This window comes from Camellia sinensis, chromosome 1 (genome assembly GCF_055761805.1).
Source record: "Camellia sinensis isolate YWXY chromosome 1, ASM5576180v1, whole genome shotgun sequence".
NCBI lineage: Eukaryota > Viridiplantae > Streptophyta > Magnoliopsida > Ericales > Theaceae > Camellia > Camellia sinensis.
Genome location: NC_138961.1, coordinates 252,045,754 through 252,067,396, shown reverse-complemented (window position 1 = coordinate 252,067,396; position 21,643 = coordinate 252,045,754). Strand labels below are relative to the sequence as shown.

Here is a 21,643-nt window from a genome sequence, read left to right as displayed (position 1 = left end):
AAAAATTTTAATGATGTGATAAATAGTGAGAATCACATGTGATGTGATATTCATATTTATATTTAGATCTATATTTTTATTTTATTTATTTTTTTCTCTTATTACATCATTACAACTCTCTTTAAACCTCCAAAGTTAGAGTTGTTCAATTATTGTAGGTTTTATGAGTGAGATTGGAAGCTGTTGTTATAATGGACTTTAAATTGAAAACATCAGCTTGGGAGTTTTTTCATTTGATTTGAAGCTTGGTGGATTGGGAGTTTTGGGGACAAATTCAAGGAACCAATAGGCTCCACAATTGTGTCATCAAAGAGGAGGAGGCCTATCAAAGGAAATCAAAATGTGTCGTGCTTAGTGGATGGCTGCTCGGCTGAACTAAGTAGTTGTAGAGAGTATCATCGCCGCCACAGGGTGTGTGAGTGCCACTCTAAGACACCGGTTGTGGTTGTTAGAGGCAAAGAGCTCCGGTTCTGCCAGCAATGTAGCAGGTATGAATTGGGCATTCATTCAAATTCCATTTCCTTTGCTTTGCTGTTGTAGATTCAACCATTGTTATTATCAGTATAAAGATTGTTTTTAAGGGGACTTGGCATCGTTCTAGGTCCTATTCCTGTGAAACAGAACTTGGATAAATTCTGATTCCACCAAAAATTGTGAATATGTCATGAAAAATATTTGATTGAGTTTACCCTTCATGAGTGATTAGTTTCTTCTTAATCCCCCCTTTGTGGATTCCAATCTCTACAGGAGTTTGATGAAGAGAAGCGAAGCTGCAGAAAACGCCTTGATGGTCACAACCGGTGTCGTAGGAAACCCCAGCCACAAGCCTTCTACATGACTTCTGGGAGCTTTTTCCCCAATCACCATGGTTTGGATTATTTCCTAACATTGTTCCTGAACTACTCTGTTCTAACTACACTCTGAAGTCATGAAAACAATAAGTTACAAATTGATTCTCCATACAAGCCCATGCTGAAATGTTGGACAAAGTTTAGAGAACCCATGATAGTTTTCTCTTTGATATCAAAGTCAAATATGTCCGTTTGGGCTCTAACATTTCTTCCCTAAATCTAGGTACAAGACTTTTACAGTTCAGTGGTTCACAACCATACACAACCCCTACAGCAAGCATTGTTCCCACATGGTCCAGGGATGCAAAGCATCACCAAGAGTTGTATTGCACTGATCAACTATGTGCAATTCCAAATTCTTTAGCCTGCATCTACAAAGGGGTTGACAAACGATTCCCGTTCTTTCTGGTCAATGACCCTGAAGGAAGCAATCCAGTAGCCCCTGAAGTTTCCATCAGCCAGCGGCTTGGCAATGATTGTGGCCCTGCACAAAGGGGCAGGGATCACCAGAAATTTTTTTCTGCCGACTCCAAGTGTGCTCTCTCTATCTTCTGTCAATACTTTCAACACAGGCTTTGGGAACTAGTGTAATTACTCCCAATCAGCCAGTGGGTACCAGCCTGCATTTTGATGGTCTAGTTCAATGCTCGTGCTCCCAAGGAATGGAGGAGCGGTCTCCAGTTTTTGGCTCAGCAAGTCAGAAACATCAACATTCTTTCGCAATGAGGGTATTTCAACTGCTGCATGATGATTTGTTGGAAAAAGAGGCCACAAAAGTGCTTCCATTCTCCTGAAAATAGTTGGCTTTTAAGCCTTTTGAAATGTCAACTGGTTCTCTGAATATCCATAATTTCTTTGATGTTCCCCTTCATGAATATTATCGTTCTTAATTTACTTCTTTATTTACCAGATGATAGTGAGCTTGGTTGCCTACATTTTAGAGTGTGAACAAAAGCAAATTCTAGTAATTTTGCACTCAAGCAAAACATTTGATCAAAAGAATAACACCTTTCTTCAGAGTATATTACATAGCAGACAGTATAGTACCAAAAGTGTTGAGAAACACAAAACAAAGCAGTAAGCTAGCTACATTGGTCAAGATTTTGTGCAAGATAGATTGTCATATCCAAATGAAACTGGAAGAACGAGAAGTTTTACAATATAAACCAGGTCTGATCTAAAACACCTAGTGCTTATCCTCTTTTGGAATATCTTTCTTCGGCAGCTCCTTGGGCTTAGCCTTCTCCATTTCCCTATTAAAAAGAACCAAATACAACTTTTATTCATTCTGACAAAAGAGGGTCTGCATGAACTAAGAGATGTGAAAGAAGTACTTATTAAAAATGCAATAAAAATATATACAAACAAAGATCAGCTAAGCAAAAATGGTTTGCATTGTAATAGAAACAAAGGGATGAAATTTGATCTCATTTATAGAGGTGCAAGATAGGACAATGGTTTCATTGAGATAATCCTGACCTAACCTTTGTCCTAACGCAGGGTAATTGTTCTCCCACACTTCTATCTTTTCATTTTCCCCCCTTCATTTCAGATGTGTGCTAATCAACATTCAACTACAAACTGGCATGCAACTAATGAAAACAAAAGAAAAATAATTATAAACAATTCAATGAAAAATAATTATTGAATTTTAAATGAATGAATAGAAAACATAAATTGAAGAATGAATAAGACCGATATAAAAGTGATTAAAAATGGCAATAAGCAGACAATTATTATCGAATGATATAGCCTGATAGAGCTAGTTCAAACTTCAAACCCCACCATCACCCGCTCACTTACCAAGTAGATAACCACACATCACTTCCATTCAATAAATTACAGGAAAACCCAATTCCAATTCTAATTCAATTGGAACCAGCTCCTTTACTACATTTATTGTGTTGATATGTAGTTTAGGAACCTGAATTCGGAAGTGACGTTGTAGCCTGGGATGGACAATCTTAGAATGACAAAGCTGACATCAAGGAACATGCAGTTATCTTTCAATATAAATCTGGTATGGGACTCAAATTCTTCTGAGCAGACCCTTCTCTATTAGCGTTTAGGAGTGCAGAACTGTGTCAGGTTTTACAACCAGAACCAGCTTAAATCTTTGCTGTTTTTCTCCATGGTTTTTGTAATCAGATAAAATAATATATAAGCAGAGAAGGAGATCTGCAGTACAAAAGGAAGCTGAAACTATCACAAAGACTTAGTCCTACCTAGTGGCACTAAAGAACTCTAAAGCTAACAAACAGCAATGAAAAACCTGAATAACATTAAAAAAAAATATATAAAGAACTATTATTGTACCTCCCAAACCTTGCAATCTTCCACCCTAATTCTGAGTTTTGTAACTGAAGATTCTTTATATATATATATATATATATATTAAATACTTGCATTGCAAATTGACATACATAATATTTGAAGGCCCTATTTGATCAGCAAGACTAATATAGTGAGGGGATTAACAATCCATGAAATTGGCGTAGGATTGGTTATCTAGCTGAATTAGTGAAACAAATAATCCCCTCTTATCTACGTTTGTTTTGCATTATTAGTTGTAGGATTAAAAAATCCATCAATTTTGTCGGATGGAATGTCCATGGGAATCTAATCCAAATAACAAAAATTACAACCAAACCTATGCTATAATCCGCCCAATCAAACATGCCTTAAAGAGCCTAACAAAAATTATCAATCTTCAAATAGAAAGGAATTTCAATAATGATTCCAAACTAACATGCTCTTGCATCAAGTTAGTAGTGTTCCATCAGACAAGTGCACAATAATTGAATTATGAACATACACTTGATAAAAGAAGTGAATGCATGATACAAAATGGAAATCAGTTTTCCTTGGAAAAATAGAGATTCATATATGGGGGGAACATTTGTTGAAAACAGATGCGCCTTGGGCTACCAAGAAAATAAAATACGCATATGTCTGAGTTTGAGTATATAAACGGACGATGATGGATCGACCCAAGTCTAATTAATTGAGCCAAGCATGGCATGAATTCCAATTACTACAGCAGTGACCAGTGAAGAAAGCAGACGAGTATTACATTCATTGTATTTCGAGAAATCCATATGCTAAATAAAAAAAAATCCAGTGAATCAAAGAAACACTAATCTCAAGCTCATTCATAATACATGTATTTATGAAATATAATCACAACAGAAATAACAAGATCGAAAGGGGGCATACTTGGCAGCATTGGAGGACTCTTCTTCAAGCCAATGGCGAATCTGACGAACGTTTCGCCTGAAAATAGTGGCCGATTGTTTGACATCGCTCCTCAGCAGCAGAACCACTGCGCTCACACCGACCACTGTCAGAATAAAGTTCGTTAAAGCCATTTCTCTCTCTCTCTCTCTCTCAAAACCCTAAATCTCGCTTCCACGATACAATACAAATACAATCCACACAGCTGCTTATTGATCGAAGATAGAGGAGGAGGAATGAATATTCGACTAGTAAGGCTGGACTGGAGACCTAAAATTTTTATTAATAAATGTCCATATGGACGCCATATCTATATAATGTGAGTCTAGGTGAATCCTTCATTTCTGTCAGATATTTAGTCAATTTTTTAAAATACCTAATATTTTTGATAAATTAGGTGAAAAAGAAAGATATATGTAACCGATTCCATTTAATAACATTTACGACTTGATTTAATTGGTTGATTTGGTTATCTAATATTTTTGATATTCGACTCTGCCTGCAGTGCATACATGCAGCAGAATTAATTTAATTTGTTTATTTTGGGTTTTAGAGGGATTTCTTTGACCTCCTACTATTTCAATTGAACTATTAGTAGTAGGGCTCTGATAAAAAACCAATAGGCTGGTTCCCAAACTATAGAATTGCAGCAGGCTATATTGGGCTTATCAATGCATTGATAACTTTCGGCCTAGATCAACTTCGGCTCTCACATGGGGCTCATGGCCCACCCATTGCTTATTATGAGTATCGTTTTGAGAATAAAAATAAAAAGTCACGTTTTTATTAAAATATCTAAAAATATAAGTAGTAAAAACGTAACAAAATTAGTTTGGAAAGTGCCAAAAACGTAAGTGTGTAATTATAAATTGGGGCAATTTTTTTATTTTGAATAAGGATATTTTGATCATTTTAATTTGATTTGACACCATAAATAAATATTAAACTAAAAAGTCAAAAGTTAGTTTTTTACCAACTTCCTAAATTACTTTTCAAAAAGCTAAAAAACTTGATAAAAAGTCAAAAACTAACTTTTTACCAACTTCTCAAAACACCTCTGTTACTCTTTTTGTTGCGGTTTGGCATGTGCCTTTTTTTGGTTGGTTTTTTTTTTTTTTTTTTTTTTTTTTTTTTTTTTTTTTTTACCATTTTAGCTCCGATTAAAGAGTTTTTTGGATTGATTTTTTAAATTTTTTTGTGAAAAAAAAAATAATAATTATAGTTTAGATTTAATATTTTATCTTATTAATTTTTTAACTTATTTTATCTTTTTGTAATTAGTTTAGTCCAAAAAATCAATGCCAAACGATTGTGAAAACAATTTTTTAAAATTTGGAAAATAGTTTATCAAAGAAGCTATTATCATTTAAGTTTCTAATTTTTCTATCTTAGAATTTAAAAAACAAAAATAAGAAGGATACCAAATGTATAATGATTCCATTTGAATGGACACCTCTCATCTGGTGGTCCATATTTAGAATCCAATAAAATTTTTAACAATAATTTAGGTTGCATTTGATTTAGTTTGAAAATGTGATTCTCTTTTTTAAGTTGTGATTTGAGTGTAAAATTGTGAGTTAAGTTTTGAAAGAAAAAAATTTATTTAATTATGAGTTTTAAAAAATATTTTGAAATAAGAAGGATACCAAATGTATAACAGTTCCATTTAAATGGACACCTCTCGTCTGGTGGTCAATATTTAGAATCCAGTAAAAATTTTAACAATAATTTAGATTGCGTTTGATTTAGTTTTGAAAATGTGATTCACTTTTAGGAGTTATGATTTAAGTGTAGAGTTGTGAGTTGAGTTTTAAAAAAAAAATTTGTTTTATTATGAGTTTTGAAAAAAGTTTTTGAATTTTGAATTTTGAAAAGAGTTTTAAGTTGTATTTTGAGTTTTAAGTTTTTTAATTTTGAGTTGTATTTTGAATTTTTTGGCTTTATTTTTTTTAAAATATGAAAAAGTGTTTAAGAATTTTTTTCAATTTTAAATATATAATTTTCATTTAAATATTTTAAAATATTTTGTTTTATTTTATTTTATTCTGTAAGTATTTTAATTTTTAATTTTAATATTTTAAACTCAAAATACAACTCTACATTAAATTGTAATCAAACACATAACTCAAGACTCAATTTAAAAATAATTTTCAAAACTCATAATCAAATACATAACTTGAAACTCTATACTACTTTTAAAACTCTACACTCAAATCATAACCAACACATAACAAAAAAATTAAAATATTTAAAAATATATTTATGATATAAAATAAATATTTAAAATAAAAAATAAAAATATTTAAAATAAAAATTAGGGCAAATTACAAATAAAACCCCAAGGTTTAGCGTGTTTTGCAAATTAAACCCCAGATTTTTAATTTTGACAATTTGAACCCCCGTAATTCATTCCGTGTCACAATGTATGCCCCTCGTCCATCTTTGTTTCATGAAGTAACGGAGAAAGCCATTTTTGGTGCCTAAACCAACCCAAAACGATGTCGTTCCTTATTTTGACCCATATAAAAGTCCCCAAATCCTGAATTTCACCAATTAGGGTTACAATTTGCCATAATTTCTTCGATTTCATTGATTTAGGGAAAATGGGTTGTTGCGATTTGGAAGAAAATCTGAGTACTGCTGGTTACTATTATTTGAAGTGTTGGTAAGTGATATATATGATTTGTTTTGTTTCTTTCTTCTTGTAATTTGTATATGAAGTTTGTTTTTTCTTTTTCTGATTCTGTGAATAAAGTAATGGCAAACTCTGTGTATGTATCTTACTTTATTGCATGGGTATGTGTGTGTGTTGGTTACTTTAATGTCTTGGGTGCTTTATGAAGTTTTTTATCTCCATTGATGGACCATTGCATTAAATGAGTGGTTGGACCACTGCATTGACTGAGTGATGGACTAAAGATTTATTAAATTTTTTATCTCCATTTTTGGTCCCATGCCACTTGTTTAGTCCACTTATTTTTGATGCAATTTTTTTTTTGTTTGTGATATATTTGTTTATTTATGGATGATATAAATATGAAATTGGTTTTACATCATAGTGGGTATTTTATAGATAGTGATGGTGGGGCCTAGGAGTTACTTTGAGGGTAAAGTACATGCATTTGATACTGTTAATGTTGATACATTTTCTGTGCCTGAGCTGATATATTGTAACAACCCTCATACTGTTTACTGATTAATGACCGAATGATTACCGTTAATCGTTGATTACTGCGAAATGGAACTGATAATGACTGATAATTGAACTGACTAAAGTACTGAACTGACTGACCGAAATTGAAACTGAATTGAATGAATACATCTGTTTGAACTGCATTCTATCTGTTTGACTGTATGAATATCTGTTCATGCTTATATGTTTAAACTATTAATTGAAGGCCTTATCGGCGGCCGAACCGGAAATTGGTTAGTGTTTTACGATCCTTATAATTAATGTAATTTTATGGTACATTCATTGAAAAAGTGATTAGGTATGATTAAATTAGATTAAATAAGCTAATTAAAGAGTTAGGCTTAATTACCATATTGCCACCCTTAGTGGCCCACTCAATACACACACTTGAGCCTTATGTACACACTTGAAGAACATTTCATCAGCCATTTCTTCTTGTTCTAGCCGACCTTAGAGAGAGAGAGACTGGAGGAGTTGATTTCATCTCAATTTTGCTTGTGAATTGTTTGGAAATTGAAGAAATTGTTGAGGAGATTGCATATTTGAGCTCCCTCACTTCTAATTCTACACCTAAGGTAGATCATTCATCATCTTAATGGTGTCTTTGAGTTGTTCTTGCATGATTCATGCTTCATTGTAGAACTAAGTCATGAATTGGTTCATTGTTGTTGAATTGAAGCTTAAGTGTTGCATGCATGTACATATATTGAAGTTTTGAGGTTGTAGTCCATGTTTCCTCACATGCATGTCTATCCTTTGGTTATACTCCATGAGTTCATCTTGTTTTTGAAGGTTTGAGCTCTTTTGAAACAGCATTAAAGCTTTGAAAATGATTTAAGATCATGCATGTCATGTTTGAGGATTTTTCTTGGAAAATGGTTTGAAATTGGGTTTGAATTAAACACCCTTGGGCTTTGATTTCTCAAATTGAGCTTTGAATCATGTTATTCCATATGTTTATAAGAGTTTTCCAGAAAATGAGCCCAAGAGGATCGGTTTTGAGTTGTTAACAACTTGAGTTTGAGCTTGGAGGTGCAATCTGGGTTTTCCAGATTTCGCACTTCCGCTCGAGCGGGGAAAGTTACGCTCGAGCGTGGAATCCGAGCAACCAGCATCTCTCTGCACTGTTTTGCAGTCCGCTCGAGCGGAGGATTGGGCGCTCGAGCGGAGTCTTGTCTCAAGCTCGAGCGAGCGTCGAGCGGAGATTTCACCCATCCTGTACTTTTACAGTACGCTCGAGCGGGTAAGTTTACGCTCGAGCGTGTACCTTTGTTGCATGACCGCTCGAGCGGGGAAACCTGCGCTCGAGCGGAGCTCTGTTTTTCTGAAAATGCTTTTAAATGTACATCTTTGCATCCTCATCCCATTCTAGGCATTCTTAGGCCTAGTTTAAGGCATCTTGTTGAGGATATCGTTGTAGAACACACCAAGGCAAATTAGGGATTAAGTTATGATATTTCCCAACTGTGTAGCTTAGTGTGTGTTCAACCTGTGAACTGTGTAGGGTTGGCAACTGGGGGGAGACACGCTCTAGCATACTGTAGCCCAGAACTCTGTGAGTAACAATTGTGTAAAGATATGTTCAACTGATATCTTTTGAATACTGAACTGCACTGTTTACTGAACTGGTATTACTGAATGAATGTATGTCCTTTATTTCCTGAACTGTACTGTGGCATCCTTAGTACCTACTGTTTACTGTTACTGTTACTGTTACAGAGATCTCTGTCGGTTCCCTCGTGGAACCACTACTGTTTACTGACTGATGGCCATCATTACTGTTCGGTCTTTTAAGACCTACTGTTACTGTTATGCTAATGGATGTACCACATATGACTGTTTACTGTACTGAACAACTGAAATACTGATTGAATTGAACTGTTTTCATTGCCGTACGGACATTCATTCTAAACCCCTTTACGCTTTATGTTATTCACTGGGCTTTAGCTCACTGCTCATATATATATGTAGGTGTTCAGGCACCAGAACGGAGCTAGGAGCGTCAGGGTAACTCCAGTTTTGTCAAGCCAGTCTTTGTGCCTCACTGCGAGGTTCCGAGTTGCCATGCTATGGCTTGGGGGTGTTTTGTTTGTTTTCCCCCGTCTGTCTCCATACTGTTTGGACTACTGTACTGTTATAAAGGGATTAGGTCCCTGCACTGTGTGACTGTAAATGGTGTATAAACTGTACTGTTTGTATATATATGAATGCATGAAAAATCTTTTTGGCATACAGACTGTCACAGCTCATTGGACATTGTTTAATTACTGTGTTGGCTTTCGCCAGGCCCTGTACTCTGTTTTACTGTGTTACTGTTCTGCAGGCCTTCGGTAATCTCAGATTACTGGCCGGTTACGGTGCTAAACCCATAGGGCCGGGTTTGGGTCGTGACATTATAGTGAAATGGACAATGCAAATGAACCTGAATCCTCGTCTACCGAGGCAAGAATGGAAAGAATGGAAAGAATGATAGAACTGATAACTGCTAGACTTGAACAACAACAGAACCAACCGCCCCCACCTCCTCCTCCTCCGGTTTAGCCGGAACCTATTGTGAATGTGAATGTGAATGATGGGGATATTATTGCTCTGACCCAGAAGTTCAGTAAAATGAAACCGCCATCCTTTTAGGGAGGCCTTGAACCGTTAAAAGCTGAAGCTTGGGTTCTGGAAACAGAAAAATTATTTGAAGTGTTTCCGTGCTCAGAAGCGAACAAAGTATTGCTAGCTACCTTCACCCTACAAGAAGAAGCTAGAAGGTGGTGGATGTTGATCCGCGATACAAGCACTGTTATGACTTGGGCTCAGTTCAAGGAGTCCTTCTTTGAAAAGTACTTCCCACAATGTGTCAGGGATAGGAAAGTGACTGAATTTGAACAGCTGAAGCAGGGCACAATGTCCGTTGCAGAGTATGAAACAAAATTTACTGAGCTTGCCCGTTATGCACCGCATATGGTGGATACTGAGTATAAGAAGGCCAGGAAATTTGAAGGTGGCCTTAATGTTGCAATTCTTGACCGAATAAATGTGTTGAAACTACCGACTTTTGTGGGTGTTCTCGACCGGGCATTGATGGCCGAGTCGAACATTGCAGCAGTGAAACAATCTGAAACACCAACAACTGAATGTCATGGTAAAAGGCAGGGTTTCAAATTCAAGAAAGGTAAGCACAACCCAGCCAACAAGAAACAGAATACGGGGTCGACAACTAGCCCCAGTCAAGGGAGTGGGTTCATACCACCCTGTTCTGAATGTGGCAAGAAGCACAAAGGGGTTTGCTACAGAATATCTGGAGCCTGCTACAGGTGTGGCAAGGTGGGCCACATGGTTAGAGACTGCCCCTCTGCTCCGCAAGCCAGTGGTAAAGCTGCACCAAGCGCAGCAGCATCAACTGTAGCACCAAAGCCTAACCCTAAAGCTACCGGAAAAGAGCCTATGAGGCAAGGCCGAGTGTTCGCACTAGTACCGGGAGATGTGCAGAATACCGAGACCGTTGTGTCAGGTATTCTCTCTATCTGTACTCAAAATGCATATGTATTGATTGATTCGGGGTCTACGCATTCTTATGTATCGCATGCTTTCTCACGGAAATTGAATAGACCCTTAGAACCCATGAACTATCTGCTAGCCGTATCATCACCTGTAGGGGGATCCATGACATGTGCTTATATGTACCCCGCATGTGAAATCATTGTTGGGGATATGCATCTGTTTATTGATTTACTGCCATTGAACATTGATCATTTTGACGTAATATTGGGGATGGATTGGTTACAAAAATATCATGCCACTATTGACTGTGTGACCAAGCAAGTTGTTTTCCGTCCACCTGGTTTGCCTGAATTTGTGTTTAATGGGAGTGGAGTAGTACCTCCTCCGTATTTGATTTCGTCAGTGAAAGCTGTTAAATTAATTAGAAAGGGGTGTAAAGGATATCTGTGTTCTGTACTGACTGTGTCTACTGATGACAGTGTTAAAACTGATGTGAATTGCATTCCTATAGTCAGAGAATTTCCAGATGTTTTTCCAGATAATCTTCCAGGAGATTTGACCGACAGGGAAATGGAATTTACCGTTGATGTGATTCCCGGAACACAACCAGTTTCTAAAGCTCCATACCGAATGGCTCCAACTGAACTGAAAGAACTGAAAGTGCAACTGCAAGAACTGTTAGACAAAAAGTTCATCAGACCTAGCACTTCGCCATGGGGTGCTCCTGTTTTGTTTGTCAAAAAGAAAGATGGCTCACTGAGACTGTGCATTGATTACCGTGAACTGAATAAGGTAACTGTAAAAAATAAATACCCATTACCGCGTATTGATGATTTATTTGATCAGTTACAGGGTGCACAAGTGTTTTCCAAAATCGATCTTAGATCGGGGTATCATCAACTGAAGGTTAAACCAGAAGACATTGATAAAACTGCCTTTAGAACGAGGTATGGCCATTATGAATTTTTAGTTATGCCATTCGGAGTCACGAATGCCCCTGCTGCTTTTATGGACCTCATGAACAGAATTTTTAAACCATACCTTGATGATTTCATTATAGTGTTTATTGATGACATACTGATTTATTCCAAAAGTGTAGAACAACACGAACATCATCTGAGACTTGCCCTACAAACCTTAAGAGAACAGAAACTGTATGCTAAACTGTCTAAATGTGAATTTTGGCTTGACCATGTTATGTTTTTGGGGCATGTTGTTAGCAAAGATGGAATTTCTGTTGATCCGCAGAAAATTGAAGCTGTAGTGAACTGGCCTAGACCAACAAATGTGACTGAAGTCCGAAGCTTTTTGGGATTGGCTGGATATTACAGAAGATTCGTCAAAGATTTCTCCAAAATTGCTCTACCATTGACTCAGTTAACACAAAAGGGGACATCATTTGACTGGACTGACCAAAGAGAATCTGCCTTCCAAGAGTTGAAAACTCGACTTGTGACTGCACCAGTTTTGACCTTACCTTCAGGTACGGATGGTTATACTGTATTTAGTGATGCTTCTCACAAGGGTTTGGGATGTGTTTTAATGCAGAATGGGAGAGTTATTGCTTATGCTTCCCGACAGTTGAGACCACATGAAAAGAACTACCCGACCCATGACCTGGAACTTGCTGCAGTAGTATTTGCACTGAAAATCTGGCGTCACTATCTGTACGGGGTGACATGTGAAGTATATACCGACCACAAGAGTTTAAAGTATTTCTTCACACAGAAAGAACTAAATATGAGACAGCGGAGATGGCTAGAACTGATTAAAGACTATGACCTACAGATATTGTACCATCCGGGAAAAGCCAATACCGTTGCCGATGCATTGAGCCGGAAGTCGATTGGAAACTTAGCCTGTTTGCTTACAGGACAGAAAGAGTTGCTTTGTGACCTTGAAAAATCTGAAATTGAAATTGTTTTGAGAGAACAAGGTGGAACCTTAGCTGCTATTTCTGCTCAACCGGCGCTGATTGAGGAGATTAAAGAGAAACAGCAACTGGATGACTTCTTGAAGAAGATCATCGAAGAAAGAGAATCTAAACCGAGACCGGGGTTCAAATTTGAGAACAATGTACTGAAATTTCATGAAAGACTGTGTGTACCAAATGATACTGAACTGAAAAGAAGAGTTCTGCAAGAAGGCCACAATTCGAAATTGTCTATCCATCCGGGGAATACGAAAATGTACCAAGATCTGAAACAGAATTTCTGGTGGCCGGGAATGAAGAAAGAAATTGCTGATTTTGTATCCAAATGTCTTCATTGCCAACAGGTCAAAGCTGAACATCAACGACCTGCCGGACTATTGCAACCCCTACCCATACCAGAGTGGAAATGGGAGCATATCACGATGGATTTTATCGTGGGATTACCTCGCTCCAGAAAAGGTATGGATTCAATTTGGGTTATTGTTGATAGACTAACCAAATCTGCTCACTTCTTACCTGTCAAGACGATTTATAATGCGGACAAATTGGCTGTCATCTATATTGATGAAATTGTTAGACTGCATGGAGTGCCTGTGTCTATTGTTTCTGACAGGGATTCGAAGTTTACATCGAGGTTTTGGCAGAGTCTACAGACTGCATTGGGTACTGAATTGAGGCTGAGTAGTGCCTATCATCCTCAGACAGATGGACAGTCAGAAAGGACCATCCAAACTCTGGAGGATTTACTGAGAATGTGTATCCTTGATTTTCAGGGAAACTGGGAAAGCCATTTGCCCTTAGCTGAATTTGCTTATAACAACAGCTACCATTCGAGTATTGGTATGGCGCCTTTTGAGGCATTGTATGGCAGAAAATGCAGATCTCCAATTTGCTGGGCAGAAGTTGGAGATGGGCCTTTGCTTGGGCCCGAGATTGTGTATGAAACAACTGAAAAAGTGAAACTGATACAGCAAAGACTGAAAACTGCACAGAGTAGACAGAAAAGTTATGCAGATGTCAGAAGACGGGACAGAGAGTATGAAGTGGGTGATCACGTTTTTGTGAAAGTGACACCAATGAAAGGCCAGACTCGTTTTGGAGTCAAAGGCAAGTTAGCACCGAGATACGTCGGACCATATGAGATCATTGAGAAAATCAATCCGGTGGCGTATCAAGTTGCGCTCCCTCCTGAAATGGAGCACATGCATAATGTTTTCCACATTTCTATGTTAAGAGATTATCTCCGGGATCCGTTCCATGTAATAGAGCCTACCCGCGTAGTGTTGAGTGATGACTACACTTACGAAGAACGGCCTATACAGATTGTAAACAGACGGATCAAGAAACTGAGGAACAAAGAGATCCCGTTAGTGAAAGTTGACTGGCAAAACCACGGTGGCGTGTATGCCACTTGGGAAAGGGAAGATGACATGGCCAAACGATATCCTGAACTGTTTCCACTGAATCCTGTTTTCTTCCAGAATGAAGGTAACTCGAGTTTAGAGGACTAAACTCTTTATAAGGAGGGGAGACTGTAACAACCCTCATACTGTTTACTGATTAATGACCGAATGATTACCGTTAATCGTTGATTACTGCGAAATGGAACTGATAATGACTGATAATTGAACTGACTAAAGTACTGAACTGACTGACCGAAATTGAAACTGAATTGAATGAATACATCTGTTTGAACTGCATTCTATCTGTTTGACTGTATGAATATCTGTTCATGCTTATATGTTTAAACTATTAATTGAAGGCCTTATCGGCGGCCGAACCGGAAATTGGTTAGTGTTTTACGATCCTTATAATTAATGTAATTTTATGGTACATTCATTGAAAAAGTGATTAGGTATGATTAAATTAGATTAAATAAGCTAATTAAAGAGTTAGGCTTAATTACCATATTGCCACCCTTAGTGGCCCACTCAATACACACACTTGAGCCTTATGTACACACTTGAAGAACATTTCATCAGCCATTTCTTCTTGTTCTAGCCGACCTTAGAGAGAGAGAGACTGGAGGAGTTGATTTCATCTCAATTTTGCTTGTGAATTGTTTGGAAATTGAAGAAATTGTTGAGGAGATTGCATATTTGAGCTCCCTCACTTCTAATTCTACACCTAAGGTAGATCATTCATCATCTTAATGGTGTCTTTGAGTTGTTCTTGCATGATTCATGCTTCATTGTAGAACTAAGTCATGAATTGGTTCATTGTTGTTGAATTGAAGCTTAAGTGTTGCATGCATGTACATATATTGAAGTTTTGAGGTTGTAGTCCATGTTTCCTCACATGCATGTCTATCCTTTGGTTATACTCCATGAGTTCATCTTGTTTTTGAAGGTTTGAGCTCTTTTGAAACAGCATTAAAGCTTTGAAAATGATTTAAGATCATGCATGTCATGTTTGAGGATTTTTCTTGGAAAATGGTTTGAAATTGGGTTTGAATTAAACACCCTTGGGCTTTGATTTCTCAAATTGAGCTTTGAATCATGTTATTCCATATGTTTATAAGAGTTTTCCAGAAAATGAGCCCAAGAGGATCGGTTTTGAGTTGTTAACAACTTGAGTTTGAGCTTGGAGGTGCAATCTGGGTTTTCCAGATTTCGCACTTCCGCTCGAGCGGGGAAAGTTACGCTCGAGCGTGGAATCCGAGCAACCAGCATCTCTCTGCACTGTTTTGCAGTCCGCTCGAGCGGAGGATTGGGCGCTCGAGCGGAGTCTTGTCTCAAGCTCGAGCGAGCGTCGAGCGGAGATTTCACCCATCCTGTACTTTTACAGTACGCTCGAGCGGGTAAGTTTACGCTCGAGCGTGTACCTTTGTTGCATGACCGCTCGAGCGGGGAAACCTGCGCTCGAGCGGAGCTCTGTTTTTCTGAAAATGCTTTTAAATGTACATCTTTGCATCCTCATCCCATTCTAGGCATTCTTAGGCCTAGTTTAAGGCATCTTGTTGAGGATATCGTTGTAGAACACACCAAGGCAAATTAGGGATTAAGTTATGATATTTCCCAACTGTGTAGCTTAGTGTGTGTTCAACCTGTGAACTGTGTAGGGTTGGCAACTGGGGGGAGACACGCTCTAGCATACTGTAGCCCAGAACTCTGTGAGTAACAATTGTGTAAAGATATGTTCAACTGATATCTTTTGAATACTGAACTGCACTGTTTACTGAACTGGTATTACTGAATGAATGTATGTCCTTTATTTCCTGAACTGTACTGTGGCATCCTTAGTACCTACTGTTTACTGTTACTGTTACTGTTACAGAGATCTCTGTCGGTTCCCTCGTGGAACCACTACTGTTTACTGACTGATGGCCATCATTACTGTTCGGTCTTTTAAGACCTACTGTTACTGTTATGCTAATGGATGTACCACATATGACTGTTTACTGTACTGAACAACTGAAATACTGATTGAATTGAACTGTTTTCATTGCCGTAAGGACATTCATTCTAAACCCCTTTACGCTTTATGTTATTCACTGGGCTTTAGCTCACTGCTCATATATATATGTAGGTGTTCAGGAACCAGAACGGAGCTAGGAGCGTCAGGGTAACTCCAGTTTTGTCAAGCCAGCCTTTGTGCCTCACTGCGAGGTTCCGAGTTGCCATGCTATGGCTTGGGGGTGTTTTGTTTGTTTTCCCCCGTCTGTCTCCATACTGTTTGGACTACTGTACTGTTATAAAGGGATTAGGTCCCTGCACTGCGTGACTGTAAATGGTGTATAAACTGTACTGTTTGTATATATATGAATGCATGAAAAATCTTTTTGGCATACAGACTGTCACAGCTCATTGGACATTGTTTAATTACTGTGTTGGCTTCCGCCAGGCCCTGTACTCTGTTTTACTGTGTTACTGTTCTGCAGGCCTTCGGTAATCTCAGATTACTGGCCGGTTACGGTGCTAAACCCATAGGGCCGGGTTTGGGTCGTGACATATATATGGTGAAGAAGTTGGGAATATGTGATTTCAAACAGTTTTTTTTATAGGATTCCCACAGAAGATCTGGTTAGAGGGTTAAGAAGATTGGGTACTGACCAAGATGTTTTAGAAATGTTTCAATATCTAGGCTCTGCAAACACATTAGAATTATTTGTTGAGCATCATGTGCCACACAATGTAGACACCCCTTACCCTGTTTTGTTCCTTACTGATGTCCCTGTGTTACCCAAAAGACAACCTAAGAGGGGGGTGAATTAGGTTTTTATAATTAAAATTAATAATATCCTAATAAAAATTATGACTAACACAATAGATAAATATAATTAATGAAATAAAAATAATTAAAACAAGTGTTTTAACAACTATGTCAGTTAATGATTTTAACACAGTAAAAATGTGAAATATAGCTATGGCAATTTAAAATAAAATAAAGAGATAAGGGAGAGAGAGAGACAAACAAATTTATAGTTGTTCGGTTTCAACTCGGCCTACGTCCACTCCTCAAGCTTCACTTGAGATTTTCCACTATCTTCTAGTTTCACAGGGGTGCTAGCAACCTAATTACAAATGGAGCAATCCTCCATGGATTTTACACACACTTCACAAGTCCAAGCCCTTGCAAATCTTAGGTGATTCATAATCACTCTCAAGATTTCAAGAACACAGTGTTTGCAACACTTTTATAAGATAAAATGGTATTTTTGCTTTCAAAGAAAACTTATAATAAATATCTTTCAAAGATAGACATATAAAATGAAGTTTTGATTTTTCTGTAAATCTCACATAAGAAAGATGGGCTTAAAGCTATAAGGCTCAGTGTATAATTTCCGAGAATAGATGTGAGTGATTATAGATCAAAGAATATTTTCAGGTTTTTTTGTAACTTGTTTACATTAGAGGCTTTGGTATATATAATGAAAATTATAGCCGTTTATAGCCGTTGTATTCATTTGAATTTATAGCTATTTATAACCGTTGTAGTCATTTGAATTTATAGCTGTTTATAGCCGTTGTACTTCTATCATTACCAATTTGAATATCTTCCACTCCATCATTACAAATTTGAAAATCTTCCACTTAAACCTTTTGAACCTTTTGGCCTTTTAAACGTTTATAGCCGTTTATAGCCGTTGTACTTCCATCATTACTAATTTGAATATCTTTCACTTGAACCTTTTGAACCTTTTGGCTTGCTGTTGTGCTAGGTTGTTTGAACCTTTATTTTGGGCTGTTTGAACTCCTGATTTAATCAAATATTAAATACATTCTAACAACATTTAGGATAAAGGTTTAGGTGAGAAATAATGAGACAAAATAAATTTTGATTCTATTTTTGTCTTTCAAATAAATCATCAAAATAAATTTTGGATTCTATTTTTCTCTTTCAAATAAATTAAAACATAATTAAATAAATCATCAAAATAAATAAGTCTAACAATCTCTCCTTTTTTGATGATGGCACACAATGATGTTTTGATTTGATTTGGGAGTAAGAAAAGCTCCCCCTCAAGTCATGCTTCCTGAATTCATTTCTATATACATAGGTTAGCACATGTGTAATAAATAAGCTTTAATTAGAGATATGGTATGAGACTAAGATATCAAACTATAAATATATAATCATCAGATTAGTTTTCAAATAATACCATAATTTGAAAATAATACCATAATACATAACATCATATAATTTCTCCTCCCGTGACATTATCAAAGGGAAATCATGGGTCAGAATCTGGAGGAGGAGGAGGACGAAAATGATAGTGATAAATGGTATCAAAAAATAGATAATCAAAACATATATATACATATATGAATCGCCTGCGCCTCTCTTTTTCGTTGAAAATCGCGTCGAACACGCGGCCTCGCTTTTGAGTCAGCCGATCGACAAAAGTAGCTCTCCTCGATTGCCGCTCGCCTCGGCTATCTCTCCCTTCTTGTATTCTTTTCTTCACCCTCTTCTCTTCAACCTTCTTCTTAATCACACTCGTCTGCTTCTTTTTCTTCACCTCATTCTCTTCTATCTCTTATTCTATCTCTTCTTCACCACTCTCTTCTGTTCTTCTTCCTCATCGAGAGACAAAAAAAACTGAATGGAGGAGGCCAAACCTAAGTCTGTTCTCTTCTATTTCTCTACAACTCATTTCGTTTACACATCTCACATCTAAACCATGGTTTCCTCATCCCGTCCCTTCACTCTATTTCTGGACCTGAATGATCCCATAAGCTTTGCTGGACCAAGTGCCTTTACACTTACTCTTCCTGTCATTCCTCTTCCTAACCTTCCTATGATGTCGATTGAGCAAATCATGGCAACTCAATCTGACATAGAAGCCAATCATTTCACATTGACGTCCTGTATGGAGACGGTGACTGCAATCACAAAATTGGCTCACCGACTACAGAACAGGACGAGTGAGCTCCATCAGGTCAACGCCCAACTCGCCCTGTTCTAGCGCATGTACAAGGATGCACGAGCAAAAATAGGAAGGCCGAAAATAAAGAGCTTAAACGGAATACCACCACCATGGCCTGATTTGAAGCAATGTCGTTCTTAGCCTTTGATAGTCAGCGGGGAGTCGTCGCTCTCGACGAAAGCACGGGGCAGGGGTGTCGAGGGTCGCCCAAGGTGATAAAAAGAAGAAGAAAATGGCGGAAGAGGTGAGTAAGTGAGGTCGGTATGACCGGAAAAAAATGAAGGGTTGTTTTGTTTTGTTTTTTTTTTATTTTATATTTTTGTATTTTTTTTTGAAATATGTTTAGTTTGATCGGCGTATGGCCATAAAAAAAAATGAAGGGTGTTTTTTTTTATTTTTTATATGTAAATAGTTGTATTTTGATTTGTTTTTGTTTTTATGTTTAAGTACTAAAAAATGAAATTAAAAAGCAAAAAAAAATACGAAAATTAAGCCCAAACAAAAAATAATAATAATAATAAAAAAAAAAGAAATGAAGCCTAATAGCAAAATAAAAAAAAAAGTAAAATAAAATAAAATAATACCAGCAGAAATTAAACTTAATGGGACGTTGGTGTTACTGAAATGGTAATGCAAATAAAATACCATGAGGGTTTAAAAAAAATCAATGTATGCAAAGTTAATTTTACCTCAAGATGCAGAACCCAAAAAAAATTACACAGTTTAAAACTAATCAAGTTTAAATTCTTCCCCTTGTTTCATTTGGCAAAATCAATAGAAGATATGAACAATGAAAGCTCATAACTGAAATGTTCTCCTCAATAATATCAAATACGATGCCAAATGTTACCAATAAGGATGCCAAAATGATACCAACAGGCAATTTACCAAGGATACCAATATGCAATCTAAAAGATTTAACAATTATAGCTCAAGTATGTAGAATACCAAATATTGCTCATAATAGGTTAAACACAATATAATCTCATGGAGCTAATGTAAATTCAAAAAATGAAGCATGTTCAAGGTATAACAATCCATATGGCAAGAAAAATCATGAATTTCAATATATAGCACACATTTGAAGCATAGGTATGATTTTTAGGCAAGAGCATACATTGCATATGAAGCATAATAAATCTTTTTCATATCGAAATAATAACAGTATAGCAATCCATATGCCAAGAAAAATCATGAATTTCAATATATAGCACACATTTTAAGCATATGTATGATTTTTAGGCAAGAGCATACATTGCATATGAAGCATAATCAATCTTTTTCATATCGAAGTAATAACAGTATTAGCTCAAAGGAAATAAGATAGAATTTTTACCTCAAAAGCTTAAGAGAGTATATGAGGCATACGTTAGGTTCAAGAGATGGAAGCTTTTCAATCTTCAATTTTCTTTCATGAGGAGTTCATCTCAAAAGGGTTTAACAATTATGTTAGCAAAATTATTTCTCCTCCTAAGTTGGTGCTACCATTTTCTAATATGATTTGTGTAAATATAACATTCATAGAACAAACACTATTACTTAATAAAAATACAATACAAATCATTTTTTATCACAAACTCAAAAGGTGAAAAATAATTCAATGATCAAACAAGAGTTTGGAATGCTATTTTTCAGAATTTTCAAGTTGTAGCACATAGCATAATATGCATAAGAAAATAGTGTTATGCTCTTTGTTTTATTAAAAAATGATGCAACAATCTCATTTAATCACATAACATTATCAAGAGGCATTTTCATCAATTCAATCCACATATTCAAGTGTGATAAAATATTTTACTTAATGTGAAACACAACATGAATTGTATAAACAAGTAATTCAACAATTTATCAATGAAAAGCATTTCATGAGATGTATGCCAATATAATCCATATTCAAAAGATATTTAATAGGATAGATGCAATGTCTCTACAAACGTATGATACTTCTTTTTATTTAGACATTGTTGATGGATCATAATCAATGAATTTCATAACTCATTCAAATATTCCAATGTAAAGCATATAAGCATGAAATTTTCATATTGAGCATATTCTTGAGATCATAAATTTACAATTCAAAATATAGATAGTATACATCTCAAAAATATGCTATGACATCAAAATTGATTCTACAAATATATGACTCAAAAAGGAATTAACATTTTAGTCATAAGAAAGCCTTTTTCATTTTGAATTCTACGATAGAGTTTTGTGAAAGAAGAAAAGATTTCATCTTTGTGTGCTAAAAACATAACCCATGTAAATCTTGAATAATCATCAGCAATAACAAGACAACAATGTTTACTACCTAGACTAGATGTCCTTGAGGGACCAAATAAATCCATATGTAATAGTGGTAAAGGTCTAGTTGTGGAAATATAAGATTTTGATTTAAATGATGTTTTAGTTTGTTTTCCTTGTTGACAAGCACTACAAAGATGATCTTTTTCAAATTTAATTTTTGGAAGTCCAATGATCAAATCCTTTCTCATAAGTTTAGCAATTAAATCCATATGAACATGACCAAGTCTTCTATGCGATAATCGACTATTTTTATTATTAACATATAA

The 21,643-nt window shown here is 36.3% G+C and overlaps 1 protein-coding gene across 1 annotated transcript; it reads left to right on the top strand.

The window, feature by feature from the left end:
• Positions 1 to 237: 237 nt before the first annotated feature.
• Positions 238 to 1,745, top strand: LOC114285244 (squamosa promoter-binding-like protein 13A; the record flags this gene model as incomplete). The annotated part of the gene is made up of 3 exons (XM_082922310.1): positions 238 to 487; positions 731 to 868; positions 1,075 to 1,745. Coding segments are annotated over 3 exons (756 nt in total), but the record flags the coding sequence as incomplete, so codon positions are not given.
• Between the last annotated feature and the right edge of the window lie 19,898 nt (positions 1,746 to 21,643).